The following is a 23131-nucleotide window of genomic DNA, read 5'->3' as shown; positions in this document are numbered from 1 at the left end:
TTGTCGGGCATTGTGATATAAAATGCCCGACAATATAAAATTATGCTACTGAAGAATTTGATATTTTTTAGACTTTGGTCACTCCTTCGTGCTTCTTGGGGGAAAAAATTAAGTAGTAGCAGAAACTTACTGAAAACAGAAACATAAAAATGTACTTATAAGTGTTTCTTTTTAAAAGGGGGGATGAAAAAGGGGGAGAAAAAGCCAGCTAATATCCTAAAAAACGTGGGTCCTGTTGTTTCTGGGGAAGTCACCCATCAGTCTCATCAGTGTTTCCATCATGGAAGTGTGGCGCCCTCTGTTGTTCAACATCTGGCCTTGTAGTGAAAATTTATAGTTACACGTGTGCCTGTCACTTTAAGAATGCTCAGAATTGTGGGTAAAATGTTAACAGCCAATCAAATCACTGTTGTCAACGCGTTGTTATGGAGTCGGCCTAATTGAAAGCATAGAAGATCCCGAAAGTTTCTTTGTGTGTTTGATGTACTTTTAATTAAAGCTACATTTTATTTGCTTTCTCTAATATTAAAACTAAATGTCCATGGATCGGCTGGAGGTGTTGCGAGAGCGCAATAAACAGTTACTGGACCAGTTGAGGCAGCATGGAGAGAAACTGGAGCGGCTGTGCGGCTGCCGTGAAAGCCGCAAGAGGGAGAGAGAGGATGGAGCTGAGGAGAGAAGACCACTTGAAGAAACGATCGGGATGACCGGTGGAGACCGCGGCCTTGCAAGGGCGGCCCTAGCCAAGTCTTCCGTGAAGTTTGCCGGTAATTAAACTGTTTGTTTACTTGACGCCAGCAGCACGAGAGAAGTAATTAGCAATGAGCTAAGGTCACATCAGAGTTGCTCTTGATCAATCCAGACCTCACATCACAACAAACCAAAGCTGTCGACGTTTTGTTTACCAGATAGCCAGATTAAACTCCTTCACATATACAGCCCCAACTCCAAGAACGTGTAAAACGTAAATAAAGGCAGACTGCGATGATCTGCAGATCTCGTAGGCGCATATTCACATTAGAACAAATGTTTAAACTAGAAAACGTACGGTTTTAGAGGCGAAGATAATGCCATTTTGAATTTGATGGCAGCAACACGTCTCAAAAAACTTGGGACAGGATCATATTTACCACTGTGTACACGTCTGGACACCGAGGAGACCACGTGGTGGATTTGTGGGACAGGAATGTTGTCCCATTCTTGTCTTTTGGGGGATTCTAGCTGCTCAGATGGTCTTCTTCGTCAAATTTTTCATTTCATGATGTGTCAAATGCTTTTACTTGGTTAGAAGTAACTGTACGCTTGCCAGTTCAATGCCCAGCAGCCATGCTGTTGAAATACATGCAGCATGGAGGAACTGAAATATCCAAGACTTTCCCTGAAAAAGAAGTCTGGAAACGAGGATATATTTGAGCACTCATGGGACCTTTCCAGATGCCAGTTTCATAGATGCTGATGTATTCCCATGCCATGAGCATTATTAACAAGCTCTATGCCCCTTTTCCTCTTTAGTCCAAAGGACATAGCAGCCATGTTTTCCAAAAAGAAACTGTTTTCACTTTACCTAAGTCCATGTAGTGATTTCCATGAGAGAGTCATCATTAAATGTAGTGCTGCCTGATAGTCAGAAGACTATGGGCATCCAGTATTGATTCTCAGCCTTGTGTTTTGTGTAGAGAGATTTCTTCAGACTCTTGGAATCTTTTGATGATATTACGTACTGTAGATTAGATATTCAAAATCTTTTTAATTTCACATTGAAGAAATTATTCTGAACCTGTTCCACAAGCTGTACATGCTGTTTTGTACAGATTGCTGAACCTCTGCCCATCTTTGATTCTGGGAAACTCTGCCTGTTTAAAACGCTTTTTTTTTTTTTTTAATCCAATCATCTTGACCTGCTCCTCTAGCTGTTTCTTTTTAGTACCATTTACTTTTCTGGCCTTCGTTGCCCCTGGCCCATGTTTTGCTGCCATCAAAATGAAAGTCAACATATATTTTTCATGAAATAGTAACATATTATTTCGAAGTCAGTGACCAAGTCTGAGACCATTCCCAGTCAGTTGCCATCTGCAAAATGACCTTGGTGTGTCAAGACTACAATAAAATGAAAATACGATGGACTCAGTCTTGATCCTGTTTAATCAGTTTTTGATTGAAAAGGATCAAGTTGCCACTTACATGCAATCTATTTGCAATAATACCCCAATTAGCTGTGATAAATCTCTAATCTGTTGCTATCTGCATCAGATCTGTGGTGCTGTAACATCTAGAGGTGGACTCGCTACTGGCAGACCACGAAGAAGCCACACATGGGGTTTGATTCTCTCGATCACAGACAGCCAGATTGAAAAAGGGCAAATTTATAAATGTATAAACACAAACGCAGCTCGTTCATTTCAGTATTCTACCAAGAACAAAATATTTGTGTACAAGATAAAAAAGGTAATTTGCTATCATATCCAGAGCAGTCTCTGTGTTAATACAGATACTGCTACTGTGCCATGTGGGTTGTTCTACAGTCTGTGAAACTGAACTGGGTCTGTGCACCGCGGCTGCTGTTTCACATCTCGCAGTCAGAAAGCCTTGTTATGTGGGCGTCTCTGAAGACATGTAATGTGCAATGTTTGTTGGTTTTGCAACAGAAGGTGCAATTGCTGCCTCACTCCTGAGTGAAAAGACCCTAACCTCACCGTCACTTTACTGCTTCATTCCCAGTTAGAACTTGCAGCGCCTGATGCTGTAACAGACATTACAGAGCCAAACTTCACATATTTACTCTCAAACTCTCATAGTCTGTTTCGGATTTCACTAAGGCCTCAGTCACACTAGAGGAAAAATAGGCCGGTAACTTCTGTGCGATCACGAGAGGTGGTGGTTGGTGAGTGATTGGAATGAATTTTTTTGCAAATAGTTGCACCAACCAAATTGTCATCTACAGCAGGGGTGTCAAACTCAAATACACAGTGGGCCAAAATTCAAAACTGGAACAAAGTCGCGGGCTAACGTTAATATTTATTGAAAAAAAAAAATCTTCCTCCAGATATAAGAATAAATCTTTTCTTATGGACTCAAACAAGTTTTTCTGAAAAACTGAATATGGAACAAGCAAAGCTTAATACTAAACAATATATATATTAGCTGTATAATACAGGTAGGCCAGCTCTAATAGTAATTTGGTATGGCTTCACGGGCCAAATGTAATTAGGCTGCGGGCCAAATTTGGCCCGCGGGCCAGAGTTTGACACCTATGATCTAGAGGTTAAGCGTGCAGCACCCTCAACCTCTCAGTGACCAGCTTTGGTTGCAAAGCGACTGCATAGGCCACACTGTGGGAGTAAACCTGTATCACGTCTGCAGTTAATCGCTGTCTTATTTGTAAATGGAAAATTAATTGCCAAGATCGGTCGGAGTTAGTCTGCTCCATCATTTACTTCTCCAAGTGAGGATATAATGTAATAAATCACATACAATTGAGTTGCTAAAGTTTTTAGCAAATGCCTGCAAATAGCACAAAAAAGTCTTATTTTGCGCCCGATATATGTGCATTAGTTGTCTTTAGGAGTGTTCATTTATTTGGAATGAGAGGAGAGCAAGTTTAGCAGAATGAGTGCGTAACTTTTACGGATGGATTGCTCAAAGCTGAGTGCAGTGCCAAAACTTTGGCTTTGCCCCGTAACTGTGAGTGTTTAGAGCAAAGGCCCGCATATTTCTGTTCCCTAACAACCCTGAAATAAAGCAGAACTGAACTGAACAGATAAATGGATAAAACTTTATTTTTTCTGTTTACAGCAAGCAGAGTGGGCGTTTCAGTTTTTTAGTCACATTTCGACACAGTGAAGCAGCAGTTCGCTCACACAGTGCAACATATTCACATTTCTTTCACGCCCCTCGATAGTATGATAGGTTTGATTAAATTAAGATGCTCAACATTCCACTTCAGACACTCGCAATCAAATGCAAGACAAATGGTTTTTCGTGGTGTAGTGTGACTGAGGCCTGAAGTAATTATTAATAAAGTACTTTAAATATAAGTATTTCTTCCCTGGAGATGTGAGCTTTATTATAGAGAGTGGATGGTGCTTGGTTTTATTTTTTAATAGTGGATTTAGTATATACATGATGAAATGATGTGTTACGCTGTGTTCACACCGAACGCGATGGACGCGAATAGAGCGTCAGGTTTACATGTAAAGTCAATGGAAAGGCGCGATGACGCGCGATTGCGGGTCCCGCGAAAATTCGGAAGCAGATTTGCGTCGCGAAAACGCCAAAACGCGTGAAACGCGCGTCAGTGTAGCGCGTCAGGCGCGTTTGACGCGCGAATAAAACCACGCGCGTGAGTTTTTGTGTTGCACTTTGTGCATACGCGCGTTTCGCGTCTACCGCTCGAGTTGGAAAAATCTGAACTCCAGCGTCAAATCGCGCCGCGACAACCAATCAGGAGCCTGGTGACGTGGCTGTTACCTAGGTCAAAGGGGCAGATCCAGCCAAAGCCTTTCATACTTCAATGGAGGGGAAGGCTAATCAATGCGGTAGCAAACAACTCGGAGCTGTACAACACCAGCTGCTTTCAGTACCGAGACAGGAATAAAAAGGACCGAGCTTGGAGGAAGATATGTGAAGAGATCGGGCAACCTGGTAAGTTCATTCATTTCTCTTTTGAAAGTTTTCACTGACCCGGGGAAGCCGCACAAAAGCTAGCAAGCCACCGCTATTTTCCCACTTACGTACAAATACCGTTCTGCTTTTATGCATGTTGTCATTTAGGAATATATTTTATTGTTTATTAATAAACAGTACACAGTGGTCCCGCTGTTCATCCGTCACTGCTTTGCTTTTTCGCTGATTTTTTATTGCACAGTACAGCATTGCATTCTGCAGCCTGATTGACAAATCTCCTGCGCTTGCCAAATTTATCACGTTTGGTTTTGATAACCATCGCGTCCAATAGAAAAAACAGCACAAAAACACCCATAACTATGAGCCTCATTCGGAAATAGACACCTGCACCGTGAGGGAAAAAGGCGCACGAAAGTGGCGGGCAGATGAAGACAAACCGCGGCATAATAATACTTTTACGTTTTGCAATCTACAAAGGTTTGCACTTTGAGAATCAATTGTGAGAACTGTGACCAGGGGCTAGTTATTCTGAGAACCCCTGCAATAAATGAGGGACCACTGTCTACTCTACGATTATTATATCCAACCTGTTAACATTTAATACTGTATTGATAGAACCAACTGATTCTGCAGCAGAGCATCCCCAGTCCCTGAGCTCCTGCTGCTGCACCCACAGATATGTACAGCAAGCACTGATACCTTTTTAGTCGGTGGGATTCCCTTGTGATCACCTTTACTAAATATCTACAACCAATCTGATTATATCCTGTTATTGTTTTTGTTCTTTTTTCAATGTTGAAATTAAAATCTAGTAGCAGCCTTCTCATTTCTTTGTGTTTTGTGCTGTTTTACAGGCCCACAGAGGAGGACGGCTCCGAGGCAGATGAGGGACGGGTCCCAGGACGGTCCATCGGCGGTGGAGCTGGCCATCCTGGAGTCCCTGAAGAGGCCACACCAGTCTCCAATGGAGCATTTCCTCCTCAGCCTTGTTCCTGCTCTGGAGAGCAGCTGGTCCTTTTTATTCCTGTCTCTCTGTAAATTCTTATATTTTATATATTTATGTTTAATGTTTTTCTGTTTGAGACTTTTAATATTATTTCAAATAAATGTTTATAATGACTAATGTCTCAGTTCTACTACACAGCAAATGTTGGCACACAACTTGACACATGTAGAATTTATTTCATATTATACTAATGACAAAATATACTGATACAGTGGGATGCAGAAGTTTGGGCAACCTTGTTAATAGCCATCATTGTCCTGTATAAATCGTTGGTTGTTACAATAAAAAATGTCAGTTAAATATCATACAGGAGACACACACAGTGATATTTGAGAAGTGAAAAGAAGTTTACTGGATTTACAGAAAGTGTGCAATAATTGTTTAAACAAAATCAAGCAGGTGCATCAATTTGGGCACCACAAAAAAGAAATGAAATGAATATTTAGTGTATATCAATGTGTGTGTCTCCTATATGATATATGGGGTGCCTTTGTCTGGATGTGCTTCCCATCCAGAGCTGCACAGCACAGAGGAAAGTTCCAGCGCTCCTGGAATCCCTCTGTGATGGAGCGCCAGTCTCCAGGTGAAGGCACAGCCATGAAGTCGTCCACTAGACAGTCCCAGATGGACGTCGCTGCCTGGGGGGTGATCTGGCTCACCGTGGACACACCGACTCTGAAACTGAACGCGATGGTCCTGAAGGAGTCCCCGGTGACAAGGAACCTGGACAAAATTGTTCAAAATCAGTATTATGTGTACTGCAGTTACAAAATACATTATTCAAATTCCAAAATACTTTTGTGATGTCAGATATAAATCACAAAACTTAAATCTTACATAAAACATTTTGTAATTATAAGGATAATTACAAAATGTATATTAGATAATATCTAAAACAGTTGTGTTTTGTTTTAACTTTAACATATCATAATTTGATTGGTAGCAACTTTCACTACAGTGAGCCAATCACTCATAATTCCTAAACATGTCAATCAGGTAGGAATGAAGTGAGACATTAATAGAAATAAAGAGTTGTGTGTTGACATGTAGCCCTTTCCTTGCTTAAATCATTAATATTTTTGAGAAATTAATCTGTGATAAGACAGCTTATCAAGATAGAACCATGTAACTAGAGATGAACCAAACTGTTCAGTTTTATCTAACTCTGTTTTAATAAAGGCTGTGACCCCTGCTATAGAGTCTGACAGCTGCAGGGATTATATACAAATATTCAACTATCCCAGAATTAAACCAGGTCTAAATAAAAAGGAGTGAGTATCACTACAAGGTTAACTCAGTGGTGCTAATGCTACAGTTTGATATCAGCAAACACCGAGCGCATACATTGATGTGACACCACAGCCATGCTATCATTCAAACACTGATAACAGCATAAATCGAATTAAATCGGGACTTGATGAGAGCTTCTGAGTATCACTAGAAATATTATAAACAGTCGTCTTTGTACCACAGTTTGCTTTCAGTAAACACCGAGAGCATTCACTGTTAGCATAGCACATCCATGTTAGCAGTGTATAACTGGATGGATTAGCATATTAGCACAGATATCAATAAAGGACTACCGTATTAAATAGTTTTACTAACCTCAGGCAGACGGACAGGCGCTCTGCAGGTGGGATTGAGCGCCTGTAGTTGGTGTTTAAGCGGGCGATGCTGGGACCGACGAGGGAAAGCAGGTCCTCAAACTGGCCGACGGTGATAGCGCTGGAATCGGCCGTCATCCAGGCGCAGCTCCTGGAGCAAGTGGTGAAACTCACCAAACTGCTCATGCCTCTGGAGGACCTGATGGACCCAGGTACGGCGAGGACGTCTTTTACGCCGCTGCTCTGCTCTCCACAGTACATAGAGAAGGGAGACTCTCTCTTCAAGCGCTAGCTCGATAGCTGCCATCTTGCAAAGATACCAGTCTGGCACAACTCCCTCCCACATTCCTCCCACATTTCCGGTTCACGCGCGTCAAAATATGATATTTTGACGCGCGATGGATTTTTCTTGGACACGCGTTGAGACGCGAATGTACACGCGTCAAATTAGGGGCGTTTGGGGCGTTTTATTCGCGTCCATCGCGTTCGGTGTGAACACAGCGTAAAATTTGAAAGTATCTGGAAGAAAAACTACAAAGTGCACCTTTATTACCATTCATCAGAGATGACAATTAACTGATATGTGTTCAAATGTAACTAAAATAAAAAAAATATTTGTGTCTTTATCATCTTTTCACTATTGACACTATTGGCAGTTTTTTTTTTTCTGTTTGTTTTGTTTTTTTTGTTGTGGAGCCTTTTTATCCTGCTGGTACTTTCCATTTGACTGTGAGCCTGTGGTCTGCATGTAATGTGTGAAATAATCATTTAGAAATCATTTTCTTCCTGTCTTCATCAGACACTTGTGAGAAAAGAACAGTCATCAAAAAGACTGTTTTCACACCATCTTTCACCAAACACAGAGAAGGAACTGCTGAACAAACAGTTAAATCAGATCTCATTAGAGGCAGCAAGAAACAAGACACAGAGCCATTCAGCACCAAGTCCTGTGTAGTAAATCCGAGCAAAGGACAGGTAAGCAAAGGAGCATCAGCATTACCCTGCCTGTGTTACTCTTATAAAGTTAGTAGGAATAAATAATTCATCTCAAACTGAAAAGGCACTCACTAGTATTTCACTGACAATCCCCCTTCAAAAAAGCTAATTCACATCTACATTGGTTTGGGAGCTTTGTATTTATATCGTTACAACTAGTTTATAAACTACAAGTCTGCAGCAAGCTGTGTGCTTTATGTCCACTGAAAAGGTGGAAGTAGAATATGCTGATTGCTAATGCACTGCCTGCTTGTTTTTTGTAGAGGGGTGTGCAGAGCAGGGTCACGTTTCAGTCGGACGATTTCAAAGACGTCCTTGACCCAGAGAGGCATCACCTACCACCCTTACTCGGATATGACTGGATAGCAGGTAAGCTTTATCGGTCTGTCACATATCGCACTGATCTGCAGCCAAAATGCTCCTGAAATATAGGGAGCCACGCTTTGCTAATTTAGGTTAAATTAGTTTGCATATATTTCAAATCTTATTATTAGATCTATTTAACCTTTTGACCTTTCCTCTGACCTTTGATTTAATCGTTCTAGTAACAGGAAATCTATAATGCTGAAAAGTCAAGTTACATGATTTCTTTTTTTTAATCCCACATGTAATACATTTTCACAATATGCTTTTGAAAGTACTGACTCATAGAACCTGCAGTAGTGAAATAGATATAACCTAGATATAACCTTTGCATTTTCTATTGTGGTGCCCAAGATTAACAAATAATTTAAAAAGTCTGATTGTGGAGATATCCACAGACATCTCAATACATTTATTACAGCTTTTTCTTTTGAATTAAGGCGGAGTATAGTTCTAGTGTAATGTTGCATGTTAAGTTTTCTTTACATAGACCTGTTTTCTGATATTTAAATTGTTTAATAATGATGAAAGATAAATTATCATATCAAAATTCTCCCCGTTGCCCCCTGGGAGTGTGGTATGCATGTTCATCAGGCTCTGATCCTCTACCAGAGTTTAAGGTACTGACTGCACTTCTGGACAGAGACTTCTTAGCCCCGTTGTTCTCTACTACCTGTGGTAGCATTTCCCATCGGGAGTTGGACACTTGTCCATATGAACAACACATATTCCTGAACATTATCCCAGCCAGCCACCCAGGTTCGGACTGAACCTTTGTGCTGTTCTTTAAGCCGGCCTTTTCTAGCAACTGGTAGGATTTCTTGGTGTCAGCCACTTCCTCTGTATCTGTCTTATGTCAATGGTACATCCTATGCAGGAGGTTGGTCGTCCAGTGATAGTTCCTCTTCCTCTTTGTCATCACCGTCTGTCTTCAGCTGCCTGAGGTATTCTTGGAGCAGCTCATCTCAAGGGGCGATCCTCATGGTATATTCACGTATGCTCCGTGTTTCATCCTGTCGCTCTTGCCTCTCGTTCCATTGCTCATAGAGCGTCAGGGTGCTGGACTTCGGGTAGACACCTCCGTGCACTGTAAGGTGTTTTTGTGTCTTTACATCATTAGTGTCTATCTCATTCTGTGGCCAGCTTATTATTCCAGCTGGGTATCTGGTGATTGGTAGGGTGTTTGTATTGATGCCTTGGATCTTTTTCCTAACATTGAGCTGGCTTCTCAGCACCTGTCTTACCTTGTGGAGGTATTTGGCTTTAGCTGACCTTCATGTATTGTTATTGTGGTTCCTGTTGGCCGATGGGATACCCAGGTGCTTATAACTGTCCTGTTTAGCTGCTTTCTGACATCTCCACGCCTTGAGTCCACTTTTTATCTTTGAAGCAGAAGTACCGATAACAGCTGATGTTTGTTTTTACCCTGTTAGGAGTGCTGGATACTGAGGACTCCTTGATAGAGCGCTCAGACGAGTTCTTCAATGATCTCTGTGTATTTCGATCGCTCAATAAGGACGAGTGTGTCCACAGTGGACAAACCGAGTGAGTGGTGCTCTTTAAATATCTCTATTATATATCCATACTGTGTTTTCCTGTGGTTCATTAAGATTTTCCTCACAGATTCTCTCAGGGGAACCAGCCAGTGACACAACTGCTAACAGACAAGGATGGCCCACAAGCTAACATGGACAGTCATCAGTGTAAGAGGGAGCATTTATCTGAACAGGCCACTTTCTATTTCCTCTCATTAAGGCTGTTCTAACACTTGTCTCTGCTTGCTCACCTTTTGTGCAGGTACATTCTCTTACAGGATTAACAGCAGACTGTTCCCGGTCCCCCTCCACTCTCAGGAGTGCTGTCCCTTGTGCAAAAAGCCTAAATCCTCCCACCCTCACACTGTTGCTGAACCTGCTCTAATCAGGTACTGATGGCCTGCACTTGAACTGCATTGTTAAACCACTTATGAACATTAAAGCACTTCATCAGTTTTATCTAAAATATATTAGTCTGTCACTTTCAATTGAATACAGGAGGCAGCAGCTCTACTGTGTGCAGCAGGGACTTAGACCTTGTGTTATTTTTTTCTGCCTTCCCATATTTTACACGTTAAAAGCTGAAGCTGTTTCTGAATTCAATAAAACAGCAGCGACACAAAAAGCAAGCTATGGTAGCTTTGATCTGTAGTATGATACACTGCAACAAGGCAAGGGAAACCTGTGAAAAGGGCGTCCGAAACCTCCACTGGATCAAGTCCTAATAACTAAAAGCAACGGCGCCTGTATTCTCATTTTACATTTTGTTCAAATGTGCTGTAATCAGTAGTGTTGCTGTGTGATATTGACTAAAAAATTATCAGGATTAGTTTGAAAAAATTATCACCTCACAATAGATTTCTTCAGATTTCTTACTCATCTTCTTTCTCTTGTATTTCTAAGGGTCAGCATCCCTCGCACCAGGCTTCTGCCACCTTACATATACAAAGCTCATCGGCGATGCAGCTTTGACCCTTCTGACAGTTTAGGATTACCATTGGTGAGTTACAGGTTAATGACTAAAGATCATCACCACTTGATTTGATTGAACCACTGTCCCACAATAATAAAGCCCCTTCTAGCCATTGTGTCTTTCCATTCATTGGTGATTTGAAGGTGCAACATCTCACTTCCTAAAAACAGTTAGACCGTGTGCACGGGTTATTGTCTTACTTGCTGCTCTTATAGCTAATAAACTGTAATGTTTCAGTATATACACACAAACGCACACTCACTGGCCAATTTGTAAGGTACACCCATTAATATGCTTGCTAACACAAATATCTAATTGACCAGTCACATGGGAGCAACGCAATGCATGTAGGCATGTAGACATGGTCAACACGACATGCTGAAACTGCTGAAAGTGAGAACCAAAATAGGGAAGAAAGGTGAGTTAACTTATTTTGAGCGTGGCATAGTTGTTTTTGCCAGTCGGGTGGGTGTGAGTATTTCAGAAACTGTTGATCTCCTGGGATTTTCCCACACAACCACCTCTAGGGTTAAGAGGGAATGGTCTGAGAGCGACAGAGCAGCCGATGAGCCGCATTTCTCTGGGTGAGGTTGCATTGACCTGATAGGAAAAGGCAAAAGCAGAAGATCACACTGGGTGCCACTCCTGTAAGCTAAGAACAGGAGACTGAGGCCATGTTCATCTACGAGTGGTTTCTTTAACATGACAGTGAGTTCACTGTACTCTAATGTCTTCTGCAGTCACCAGATCTCAGTCCAAGAGGGCATATTTGGGATATGGTAGAATAGGAGATCCACATCATGGAGGTGCAGCTGACAAATCTGCATCACCTGTATCTGTACAGGCGATATAGACCAATAAACACCTTAATATGGTGCTGTAGACACAGCACATTTAAATGCTGCAAACTTTAAGAGATAGGCATGCACGAGATTACTACTCCTGATAAATGTGTACCTCTCAGAATGCGTGTTGCTCAGCATAGTGAACACTTGCAGTACTGTGGCCTGTTATGACGCAGAAAGAAAATTTTGACCTCATGCATCCTGTGTGGCTTGATGTCCTACTTGGTATCTCAGGTATATTACACAAGTACCATGACTTTGTATGAATATAGCTCTGAGGAAAATTATTGTATCTGAAGTAATGCCATCACTTTACCAGATACTATGATACAGAAGTGTTGCATATCCCATCTCTAGAAAGGCTTTAGCATCTTTTTTTTTTTTTTTTAAATTTTATTTTTTTTAAACTGATTGGTCGGATGTTCTGACTGTAAAGTACCCGCAATTGTGAATTTGACCATGAGGTCTGTATAGCCGATCAGCCATCTCTGCAACTTGTGTTATGGCCCCTGTATTCAAATCTATAAATTCATCTCAAAGCATTCTTTCTTTTCTTTCTTTTTTTTCCACCTTCAAGCACTGTCTATCAGGGTGGTCCAACACAGGGCAGAGCACCCTGCCACCACCCAGCAGCCTTGACCTGCAGAGCAGTGTTAATGTAAAGAACCCAAAAGGACCACTGAATAAACAACTGGAGGTGAGGAACTGGACAACTGTGTGGTTTTTATACAGTCCAAGCTGCCACAGGGCTGACTGATTTAATAATTAATAAATAAGCAGCTGTTCCTAGTATACAGTTTCTCGCTCTTGTTAACATAATTACGGAGGGTGCTGTACATGTCACAAATTAAACGGTGTTTTTAAAAATATTTTTCAGGATCGGTCTGCACTGAGGGTGTCTCATAACCCAAACCAGATCTCAGATGTGGCTCGCTTAGCTCGTCACAACTTTCAACGGTTTAATCCAAAAAGAAGAGTGGGCGGCATATCTTACCCTCCTTACCCTGCGTGCTGATAAACTATCAAAGTATACTGAGTGGGCTTTTTTTTGTTTGTTTGTTTTAAGCGCCAAAACTGAAAACCTTGAGCGGATGTCTAAAAAGTTTTGTCATAGATGACAGATTAGATTAATTTATTCACGTCTGTACAATAAAACTTGAATAACTGCAGCAATTCCAATTTGGTTGTTCCTTTTTTTCATCTCTGTTAAAAGCTGAACCGATTTAGACTGCACATGTTACTGTCAACAGCCTTGTGGATGTGAAGCAAGACTACTTAGAATTATTCAGTGAAGTGTATGTACAACATTGCAACATAAAGGATGTTGTTTTGGTTGTCTCAAGTTTGCTTTTCCATTTCCAGCCTCTTGTTTTGGCTCCAGGGTCTAGCTTACTTCTGTTTTTAAGCTTCCTTTGACACTTCCTTAATGTTGGGCTGAGAACACAATAGAAGCAAAAGCAGGGGCTGATGTAAGGTACAGAAGCAGTAGTTCACAGGAAACCAAAGAAACACCTATGTTAAATGTCACATGCTGTAGAAATCCCACCCATAACACTGTCGCTTTCCAGTTTGTCCCCTCTAAGCCAACTAATTTGAATTTCTGAATACATTAAAAAATCTACATGCAATGTATTTCAACCAATTAAATCCACAGAAATAGGGTAAACACGATTCTACTGATTTCTTTTTGATGTATTTCTGCTGCTCAGAAGGGATATAATGACTGGGTAATAATTCATATCTTCCTGTTCTGGTGAAGCACTTTGAAGGTTTGTGCCACAAACATCAGAGACTGAGTTATCTGACAGACAGACATCCGATAGTTGACTTACTTTGCGGATGTTGTGACATAAATGAAAGGCTTCTGTGTAAGATGTGGCCCTGTGATAGCAAAAGTGTTTTTCTCTCTAAGACTTGTCAATAAACGAATCTAACCCTGTTGATTATGGTCGTTAAACCTTTCAGTGTATTTGTTAGAAGCACCAACTTTTTCTTCCTTCAGCGAAAACAGGATCTGAAAGTCACTAGAGAGTGACAAGATGGCATTGCATAATCATCATTATGGCTGGTAACGGTGGCATAGATGCATTTTGGGATTTCGATGGTATGCGCAATTTGCTGTGAAATATTTAGACTGACTTCTTCAGAAATAGAAGCAAGCAGTGCGTTCATTCCCGTCTCAAGAATGTTTCATGTCTGTCATTAACAAATATCATGCTGTACTTTTGGAAATTAGTCATCAGTACTATATGCAAAATCAGTGCCCTATCACGTGAAAGTTAAGATATTTAGAAAAACCTTTAAAAAGGTTTCAATTCACCTTGTTGTGGTTTTTTACTACAACATGAAACTCAGGTGAGGCTAATGCTCTAAAATAAGCTCAGAATTTCATGAAAAAAGTTTTTTATTTTAGATTAAACATTAGAAGACTGTAATGGACAAGAGGGCTGATACTGCTGAGCAGCAGAGACGTGATGACAATGTGGGAGGGGAAACTTTATTATGAAATGTCAACTTCTCACACAGGAACAAACACTGCGGCACAGGGGCATCAGACTGGGCAAAGCACAAACGCATTCAGTGTCATAGCAGAAAACATGTCTTAACAAGAATAAAACAGTTGAGGTGTAAAGTATGATAAAACAAACCTCTCTGCCTTTCACTATTCCCATGTCTCCACAGAGAGATCAAGCTGGGAACGTCTCACCCAAAGACTCTTGAGCAATGTCAGCTAGCAGCCACAGAGTTGAACCTGTGTTTCTGGTTTCTTTTTTTTAGATCATTAAAAAGGAACTTAAAAATCTTTATTCATGTGACAAAACTATAAGTCTAGACACACATATCTATCCACATCAATCCTTTGAGTAGATTAGGTAGTACAATAGCCATTGCATTTGACCCATATAATTTGCAAGCTGTGCTCTATAGACGGCTGTGCATCTAGGTTGCTGTGTATAAAGAAATCTAGGGCATTCACTTCCTGTTTTAAAGGTGACTTCAATACATATTTTTTTTAGCACTTCTATTTTTTGAATGAATTGTTGACACAGCGCTTAACTTTTTATTACCTGTCAGTTTTTCCCCGAACATCAAAAATCCTATTAAATGATCAAATTAAAGTAGTTTTCAGCTCCATAAGCTGATCCAAGATCTCCCAATCTAGTCTACCGACCACATGGAGAAGTATGCTGTTGGCATAATACAGGCTAAAAGCAATGCAATTGTGATTTAGACTAGACAAATGCTTACAGATAAAGTCCATTTACAACTGGAAAGGAAAGCTGCCAACAAAACCTAACGTTTACCAGAATCACTACGCCTTCATTAAGGCACAGGTGAATCTGACTATAATTACATATTGTATCTAGTGTGTTGTTGCTTAAATTATGCTAGTCTTATGGCAGGTAAGACAAGATTCGGCTTGCTCTTTCAGCCCTAACCCTGGTCGTGTTAAATGGACTGAAGAAATACAAAAGCACAATTCAAACTTGTAAGCAGGCTTACAAATGTATATAGGGTGACAAGTATCAAAACTTAGGTTTCACAGATATGTGAATGTGTGTTACTGGTTTTCTTCCTTCAACTTCTTAACTCAGTTCAAGGAAACTGCTCCTGCTTACACATGAGTATCAAAACTTAGGTTTTAGGACAATGTCCTTATTTTGAATCTTACAACTCCAAGACGATGTTTTTCATTATCTTCCAACAATCTTTGTGACACTAAAAACTCAGGGCTGAACCTTAAGTAACCCTGCTAAGTCCCAAATGCTATTTTGCAGTACAGCCCTCAGCAGCAGAACTTGATTGCTGAGTTTGAATTTAAAGCAGCATAATTAGGCAGATGTAACCACGATAAGTGGGAAGTAATTCTGGTGCATTTATGCTGATCTACGTTCGAGCGTTGAAGGGCAACAGACACACAATCCTCATCTCAATGCACATCAGCAAATTTAATGCTTATAGCTAAACACTAATGTCACATGCATTTTAGCTGAATAAAACTCTTTGTTTACGTGACTAAATAGAACTTAGTAGCTGAGAATGCCAGATCCAATGTCTTTTCACTCAGATGTTTAGATACTGATAATAAAGCCCTACCTTCTTGTTGAAACTAGTAAAGACCACTTAGCAAATCTACATAATGCGAAAAGATGTGGGTTAAAAATGACTTCCAAGTTGTTGTTCAAAGGTCTATTTCTTAATTTTTTTATGTGACAAACTTTTTGGCACATCATGTTACTGACCTAACGACCCCTTTTCATATGTACTAAATTAATTATTACCTATTCATACTGGTGTTCTGTCCATAGGCAGACATTTCTTTGTAGAAGTCTAAATTTTACTTTAACATGAAAGAAATATTATCCATAAACACCATTGTTTCCTCACGGCACAGCCAGCAGCTGGAGTAAATCTTACTCTTTTAGCAGACACTGAATTACCCCAGGTAAACAAACGCTGAGATCATAGCAATCTTATACTGCGCATTTATAACGGATATCATATGTAAACATGTGGGAGTCCAACATCGCTTTTTAAACATGAACTGTACCACTTCGTATTAGGTTTTTACAGATATGTGAATACGTGTTACTGGTTTACTTCCTCCAACTACTTAACTCAGTTCAAGGAAACTACTCCTGCTTACACATGAGCACAGTGAGTGTTGACCCGCCTAGAAATGAAAAGTACAGTGCGCACGCTGGCTGCCGACTCGTCTCCTCTGTGGTTTACTTTAAAGAAGCAATGAAGGACACGCTTTTACTGCTGTTTCTGCTGTGTGCCCAAACTATCAAGGTAGGCTTTGTCACTGTCTTTAAGTCTGTCACACTTGATTGTACTGTTCATCGCAGACTGGATGAATACCAGTGCAGTGGGATTCAGCTAATGACCAGAGGGACAGTTTAAATGGAAAAGGAACTGAAGACGCAGTTCTCTGAAATCACTGAAAGACCGTCATTAACATTAAAGATTTAATGTAGATGTCTAACTTCTGTCATGTAATTTAACCTTTCTAATGTGTTTCTGTATATTGTTTAATCTGATCACCTGTCCTGAAACCAACAAACGGAGAGTTTTTCATTTCTTTTAAAGCATTTCTTAATAGTCTGTATCAATGTGATCATATTACAGTAAGTTTTACCGTGGAATTTTAATGAATAGGTTGTGCTGTGGTGAACCTGTATGAATGTTTGGTTTCGGTTACTTGCTCTCTAATGGAGTTTCAGACTGAATATCTCATTGCAGAAATGAAGGAGCAGCTCTTTCTGTTATCTCCCTGTATCACTGTGCTTTTCTGTAAATCATTAGTTGTTTTAGGCATGAAGCCGAGAGCTGGAGGAAAACACAGACTATTATCACTGATTAACTGTCAGGAAATAAGAACAAAGTGCTTCATAAATCACCTTTGTCATGACTCGCAGTAGTACCGGTGGTCACACTACACAAGAATTTACTGCTTAGGAACCCAGCGCTTCCAGGTCGCCGCCTCTGTTTCCTGTAATACGAGAAACACGGTGCTGCAGTCAGCATAATCGTTCATTTTGCTTGTCATTGGAGGCCACTGCGGTGAGGGAGTTTCATGTTTTTTTTGTGTGTGCATAGGACAGGTGTGCAAGCAGCTACAATGTACTTCAGTCTTTACTATCTTTTGGTGTGTGAGACAGAAGCACAGGCAGAGATGGCATGTGAGTTAAGGCATTGGTATGCGTGCACTGCCCAAACGCCCAGAAATACTGCAGAAAAAAGAGTCACTTCCTATGAATTCTGAACAAGAGTTTGCTTGTTTGACCATGTCTGCACTGGGGCCAGCACCATTACCAGAAAGGAAAAAGTGGGCGAAGGTGTGGGTAGTCTGGTTCTACTTTAAGGTCCTATTTAACATACTCAAAAGTACAGCAGGTTATATCTCAACCTGTCTGTTTCCTATATCAGACAGTGACTAAATCTTTGATTTTGAAATTACTATCTTAACTGAGTTTGCTAATGTTTACGCTTATTGTCTACTTCTGAGAACATTTATAGCAAAAACGTCATACACTTTCCACATAAATTTGTAATTTCAGAATTACTAAATTTACCTGAATTACTGGCTCTGGGTTGGAGGGTTACAGCATTCTTCGCTGTCTACATCTAAGGAGCAGAAAATGAGATACGCTCAAGTATTTGTCTGTTTCCCATAGGTCTGCTCTACACCCTACAAGAGTGAAAATGGACAGTGTCGAAATGACACAGAGTACAATCACAATGGCCTGTGCTGTACAAAGTGTCGCCCTGGTAAGAGTTGTCCTGTAAACATAACAAAGACTGCATTTTTTTTTTTTTACAAAACTTTCCACCACAACCGTTAGACTAGATAAACAATGGTCAGGCATAAGCTATTCTGAAAGTTGCATCACTACACGATGAGCACTAACGCATGTCATGAAACATGTTAGTAAAACTTGGGTGTGAAGGTGTGAAAGAAGGAAATTTTCACCTACTGTGACTAATTATATGTATTTATAAGCTGCTCTTTCATCCTCAGAGACGAAGGAAAGCAAACGCACAATACTGTTAATTACTTAAAGATTTAAAGCAGAATTTTAATACCTTACACATAACACAGCTTAACAAACACAGACCGCCCAACTTCATTTGGAAAGGTGCACACACAAAGCCTCATAAAAGTCTACAGTTCCACATCTATTACAAACTGAAATAGACATGAAAAATCAAGCTATTACTATGTAGAATTTCATAGTTAAAATACAATGTGTATACTGTAACATAAACAGGTAGTACCTGTCAACAAGTAGTAACAATGAACACTCTTTTGAATGATACAGATATATTAAATACTAAGGTATTACTCAGTGGTGGACTTTATGGGATTTGAGGAATAGAGAACAGGGGCTTTTTTGTTCTTTCTGCAACAAAAACTACCAGCTTGGTAATTGTGTACTTCCTGACTCCGAACAAAAATGCTGGTTAATACTGCAGGTAGGCTGGGTTTCGTAATGACTGCACTAACAAAAGGTGCATTCACACAAGGATTTCCCTCTGTTTATTTCCTCTTTTGTTAAGCAGTGGCTTGTGTGTGTTTTTGGCTTTGTGAACCTCCTGCTGTGACAACAGTGATTTGGGCCACACTGAGCTGGAAATCAGTTTTACTTTGAAGCATTTCAGCCGTTTTGCCCTCGCTCCACCCCTGCTCATGAGATAACTTGATCTCCCATGCTCACTAATCTCATCTCTCCCACTCAGTATGAAGTTAATTGTTTTACTTCCCACTTTACCACTGAATGAGTGCAGCAGACATTTTATTGGACTGCCTTTTATCGGTTAAATGTGTGTATTAAATGCTATAGTTGCAATAACTTAATGCACTCAGGGACAGAGTATAAAGTATTGTATTATAATGCATTGTATGTGTCACTGTTACGTTATCAAAGTATGACCAGATTTTATTAGGCTAAACAATTAACAACTATGACAAATAACATTAAACTTATGCTTTTGGCCTTTTTGGGGCTTTTGTAGAGTTACGGTACCTATGTGCAGTAATAAAATGCATATAAAACTTATAAATTAAATATAAATGTAAGTTAAGTAACTAAAATGATATAATTACAGGCTATCGAGGGGACACACGTTGCACTGAAACTACCGATACTGTGTGTACACCATGTCCTCCGGATCAGTATCGAGAGAACTTTAACTTCTATCCAAACTGTAATAGCTGTCAAAAATGCAAAGAAGGTCAGTGGATGAACTGTACATCTCCATGTTATTACACTCATATTTGTCCAGTTATTGTTTTGTTTAATACCAACAAGCAATGGATGTGAGCAAAGAATACTTTTCTGTCTTCAACTAGAAAAAGGTTTACAGTATGCACAGAACTGCTCCTCTACAACACCGTCCAAGTGTATTTGCAGACCTGGGAGGTTCTGCCGCTTGGGATATGACAATCCATACTGCTCAGACTGCAAAAAATACAAACAATGCAAACCTGGCTTGGGAGTGTCTGTAAAAGGTAAAACTTTTTTTTTTATATCTCTCTTGTCACTATGTTTTTATGGTACATCTTAAAACAATATTTTGAAATTTAAGGATGTACCATTTGTCAGATGAGCCAACTTCTTTCTGTGAGGGTCTTCTGTAATTACTACTAATAAAAATATAACAAAAATAAAAGGAGAGGGGTACATGCTGGTGCAGTGGTTAGCACTTTTGCCTCAAGCAAGACCTCCTGATTGCCTGTGCGAGTTTCCTCTGGGTGCTTTAATTTCCTCCCACAGTCCACACTTATCTGGGTTGATGTTTTGATTTAACAAGAACAGGCCCTTTTCTAAGTATAGCTTTAACTTTAGTGGTTACTGGAATAGAAAAAGTACTGGTGTCGGCCCTCAGCCTCCTCGTAGATATACTCCACTCATTGACAAAGTTATATGCTGTTACAGATTCATTTATAGATCAATCAAGAGTCATCAACATGATCAATTATTCTGGCTCATCCCACCAAATCACTCAACAAATACCATGTTATGACATTATTAGTATATTGACCTTTATCCTTAGTGCAATATAGCTGTCGGTATACTGTGCTCATGTGACTGCTTTTTTCGGGACAGTGGGTCAGATGCACTCTTCGCAGCTACAGCGTTTTTTTCTACAGATTTCTATTCAGTCTCTCTGATATTTCCCATGAAGTCTCAATATGCCAGTGCTTTTATTAATGTTGTTTTGTAACATGTTCCATACAATACAAGTCATAGAGACAAACACGTCATTAAATTAAATGTTTTTCTGTTGTTGCCAGGCACACCAAATTCAGATGTGAAGTGTAAAATATGTCCCGAAGGCACGTTCTCTGACAAGACCTCCTCCACTGACCCCTGCCAGCCCCACACAGAGTGAGTGAAGGAGAGCTATGGTATTTCCACAAAGGTGTTCCAGACTCAAATTGCTGACCCTTCTCTTTGTTCTCTTCAGCTGCAATGGGAGGGCTGTTCTTAGAGAAGGCAATACTGAATCAGACAATGTGTGTGAACCGTACTCACAGTCGACAACAACTGACAATCACAAGAAGAGTGTCGGTACAACTCCCAGCACAAGCACGACCACAGTTGCACCAAGCTCAGGCTCGACATCTCTGCTAAGAAGCACCACACAGTCTGCCTCAGTTTCAGAAGAACCCTCCACCTATTTAGTAACAAGCCTACTGACCCCACCGCCTGACAGCAGTTATGGTACTATAACTGACTAACTTTCAGACTACTCATAAGAAAACAGCTGTGTATGAAAAGTATTTCAAACGTGCTCTTGTTTTGCTTCTTTTGAGATGTATCTCTGCTTACCTCTCTTAGTTGGATTAATTGCTTCTGTCACTGGATTACTTGTCATCACCATCATCCTTTTTCTGCTATGTTATTGTCAAAAAATCTGCAAGAAAGGTAAATATATGCTTTTATAGGCATTATGTTTATTTCTGAGTTACATTAGAGAATGATAAGGACCAGTTAGTTTTTAACTTCTTTACAAGGAACAGTTTTTATTACACTTTCCCTCTCTTACTTACAATCATTGTTCTTTTTTCTTAGACACTGCAAGTTTATCTCCTAAGGTGGATGCAAACGGAAACTGTGAGACTGCTGACGAAGTAAGTCTCGGCTTTCTATCTTTCATACTGAATACACCCTACATTTAGTAAAGTACACATCCTCTGTGGTCTGCAATTCAGTACAAGATCACTGCCATTTATTCTCCCCCTTTTAAAGTTGATTGCGTTCAGTTTTACAACAATTAAATCATGAAACATTCCCATTTGCACGTTTATTGATATAATCCAGTCCAGTACAACACCACTGCTAACTGTAACCACAGTGCGACTTCCAATAAAAGCATCAATAAAAACTGGGCTTGGTAGGCACCATAAAATTTGTCTTTATGGCAGAATAGCTCAGTGTTTGTGATTTTTTTTAAAATCCGCTGGAAATGAACTTCTCTTTTTCTTCCTCCCTGCAGAAATACAGTGGGAAAACTCAGCTGACTTTATTTAAAGTTGCATCACAAGAAAATGAGTGCCTGCTAGAAAAAGGGGAAGCCAGCAGTGATCACAGTCAATGCACAACCAATACCGAAACTTTAACTAGAACTGATGGTTGCAGCAGCCAGGAATCCATCAGCCCTTTACATTCCACTTTTGCGCTTGACAATCCATTGTCTGTTCTGTCCGAGCCCAAGACTTTACACTCCAACAAAGACTCTGCTGCACCACAGCCCAGTATCCAAACACAGACGTCCTCTCAGCCCAGCAGCCCTCAGATCATCACGCCCATGACTACCAGCCCACACGTCAACGTTAACATCACTTTGCACATAGGAAACGGGTCCTGTGGGACACCAGCTTTCATACCTGCGGACTTGATAAAACCTGACTGTAAGCTCCCCTATGGAGAGGAAGAGGAGTCTTTTAGCACCCCACAGCAAGAAGATGGCAAACAGTCACTAATGTCAGTGCCGGAGAGTTCCAATTACTGCACTGAGCACACGAAGCAAGACTCATATGCATGAAAGACTGATGTTAAGGTACACAACTATTTCCACTTTGAAGGCAGAAACTGTTACTTATTGTTTATATTTGTATATATATGTATATATAAATATATATAAGCCGTGCTGGAAATAAAAATGTAAATATGGAGAGAGGTGTAGTCTACAGTCATCATAATATATTACATCTATATCCAATGTTTGTTGTAAAATGCATATCTTGTGTGTACAGTTTTGCTGAAAGAATCATTTTCTTTTGTTAAGATACCACACATCACTATATTGTGTATTACATGTAAGGTAACCTCAAAAATGTGTTTGGATACCAAAACCACACTTTAAAAAAATGTAGGTCAACTGCACTAGATGACAAAATGTCAAAGATTAAGCAAATTATTTTAAAGCAAAATGGCACAGCTACACTTTAAATTATATATTTTTAAAAAAAATACATATTCAAGAAAACACTCTGGTCATGCAGCAGTGGCTGCCCTAAAGAGTTCAGTCACAGTCTTTCAGAAACTAGGCTGGGTTCCTTGCAGTTTGCAGAAACTGCTTGACAATATTGGGCCATGAAGTCAACTAGTTGAAATAGCTGTGGTTTCCTCCATGTGACAGAGGGCACAGATATCCGCTCATTCACGCTTCTG

The 23131-nt window shown here is 40.1% G+C and overlaps 2 protein-coding genes across 2 annotated transcripts; both read left to right on the top strand.

Moving 5' to 3' along the window:
* Positions 1-390: 390 nt before the first annotated feature.
* Positions 391-13886, top strand: miip (migration and invasion inhibitory protein). Its single transcript, XM_026167655.1, has 9 exons — positions 391-767; positions 8033-8208; positions 8493-8598; positions 10026-10137; positions 10216-10295; positions 10390-10516; positions 11031-11127; positions 12523-12642; positions 12823-13886. Exons 1-9 carry the CDS (start codon positions 536-538, stop codon positions 12958-12960), a joined length of 1188 nt encoding a protein of 395 aa, XP_026023440.1. The 5' UTR covers positions 391-535; the 3' UTR covers positions 12961-13886.
* Positions 13887-16609: 2723 nt separating this feature from the next.
* tnfrsf1b (tumor necrosis factor receptor superfamily, member 1B) lies at positions 16610-22606 on the top strand. The gene is made up of 9 exons (XM_026167654.1): positions 16610-16742; positions 18128-18221; positions 19560-19685; positions 19804-19962; positions 20749-20842; positions 20922-21178; positions 21296-21382; positions 21530-21588; positions 21954-22606. The coding sequence occupies exons 1-9, from the start codon at positions 16692-16694 to the stop codon at positions 22500-22502; spliced, it is 1476 nt and encodes a 491-aa protein (XP_026023439.1). The 5' UTR covers positions 16610-16691; the 3' UTR covers positions 22503-22606.
* The last annotated feature ends 525 nt before the right edge of the window (positions 22607-23131 follow it).

Source organism: Astatotilapia calliptera, chromosome 5 (genome assembly GCF_900246225.1).
Source record: "Astatotilapia calliptera chromosome 5, fAstCal1.2, whole genome shotgun sequence".
Taxonomy (NCBI): domain Eukaryota; kingdom Metazoa; phylum Chordata; class Actinopteri; order Cichliformes; family Cichlidae; genus Astatotilapia; species Astatotilapia calliptera.
This window is presented reverse-complemented; position numbering and strand designations above follow the sequence as displayed.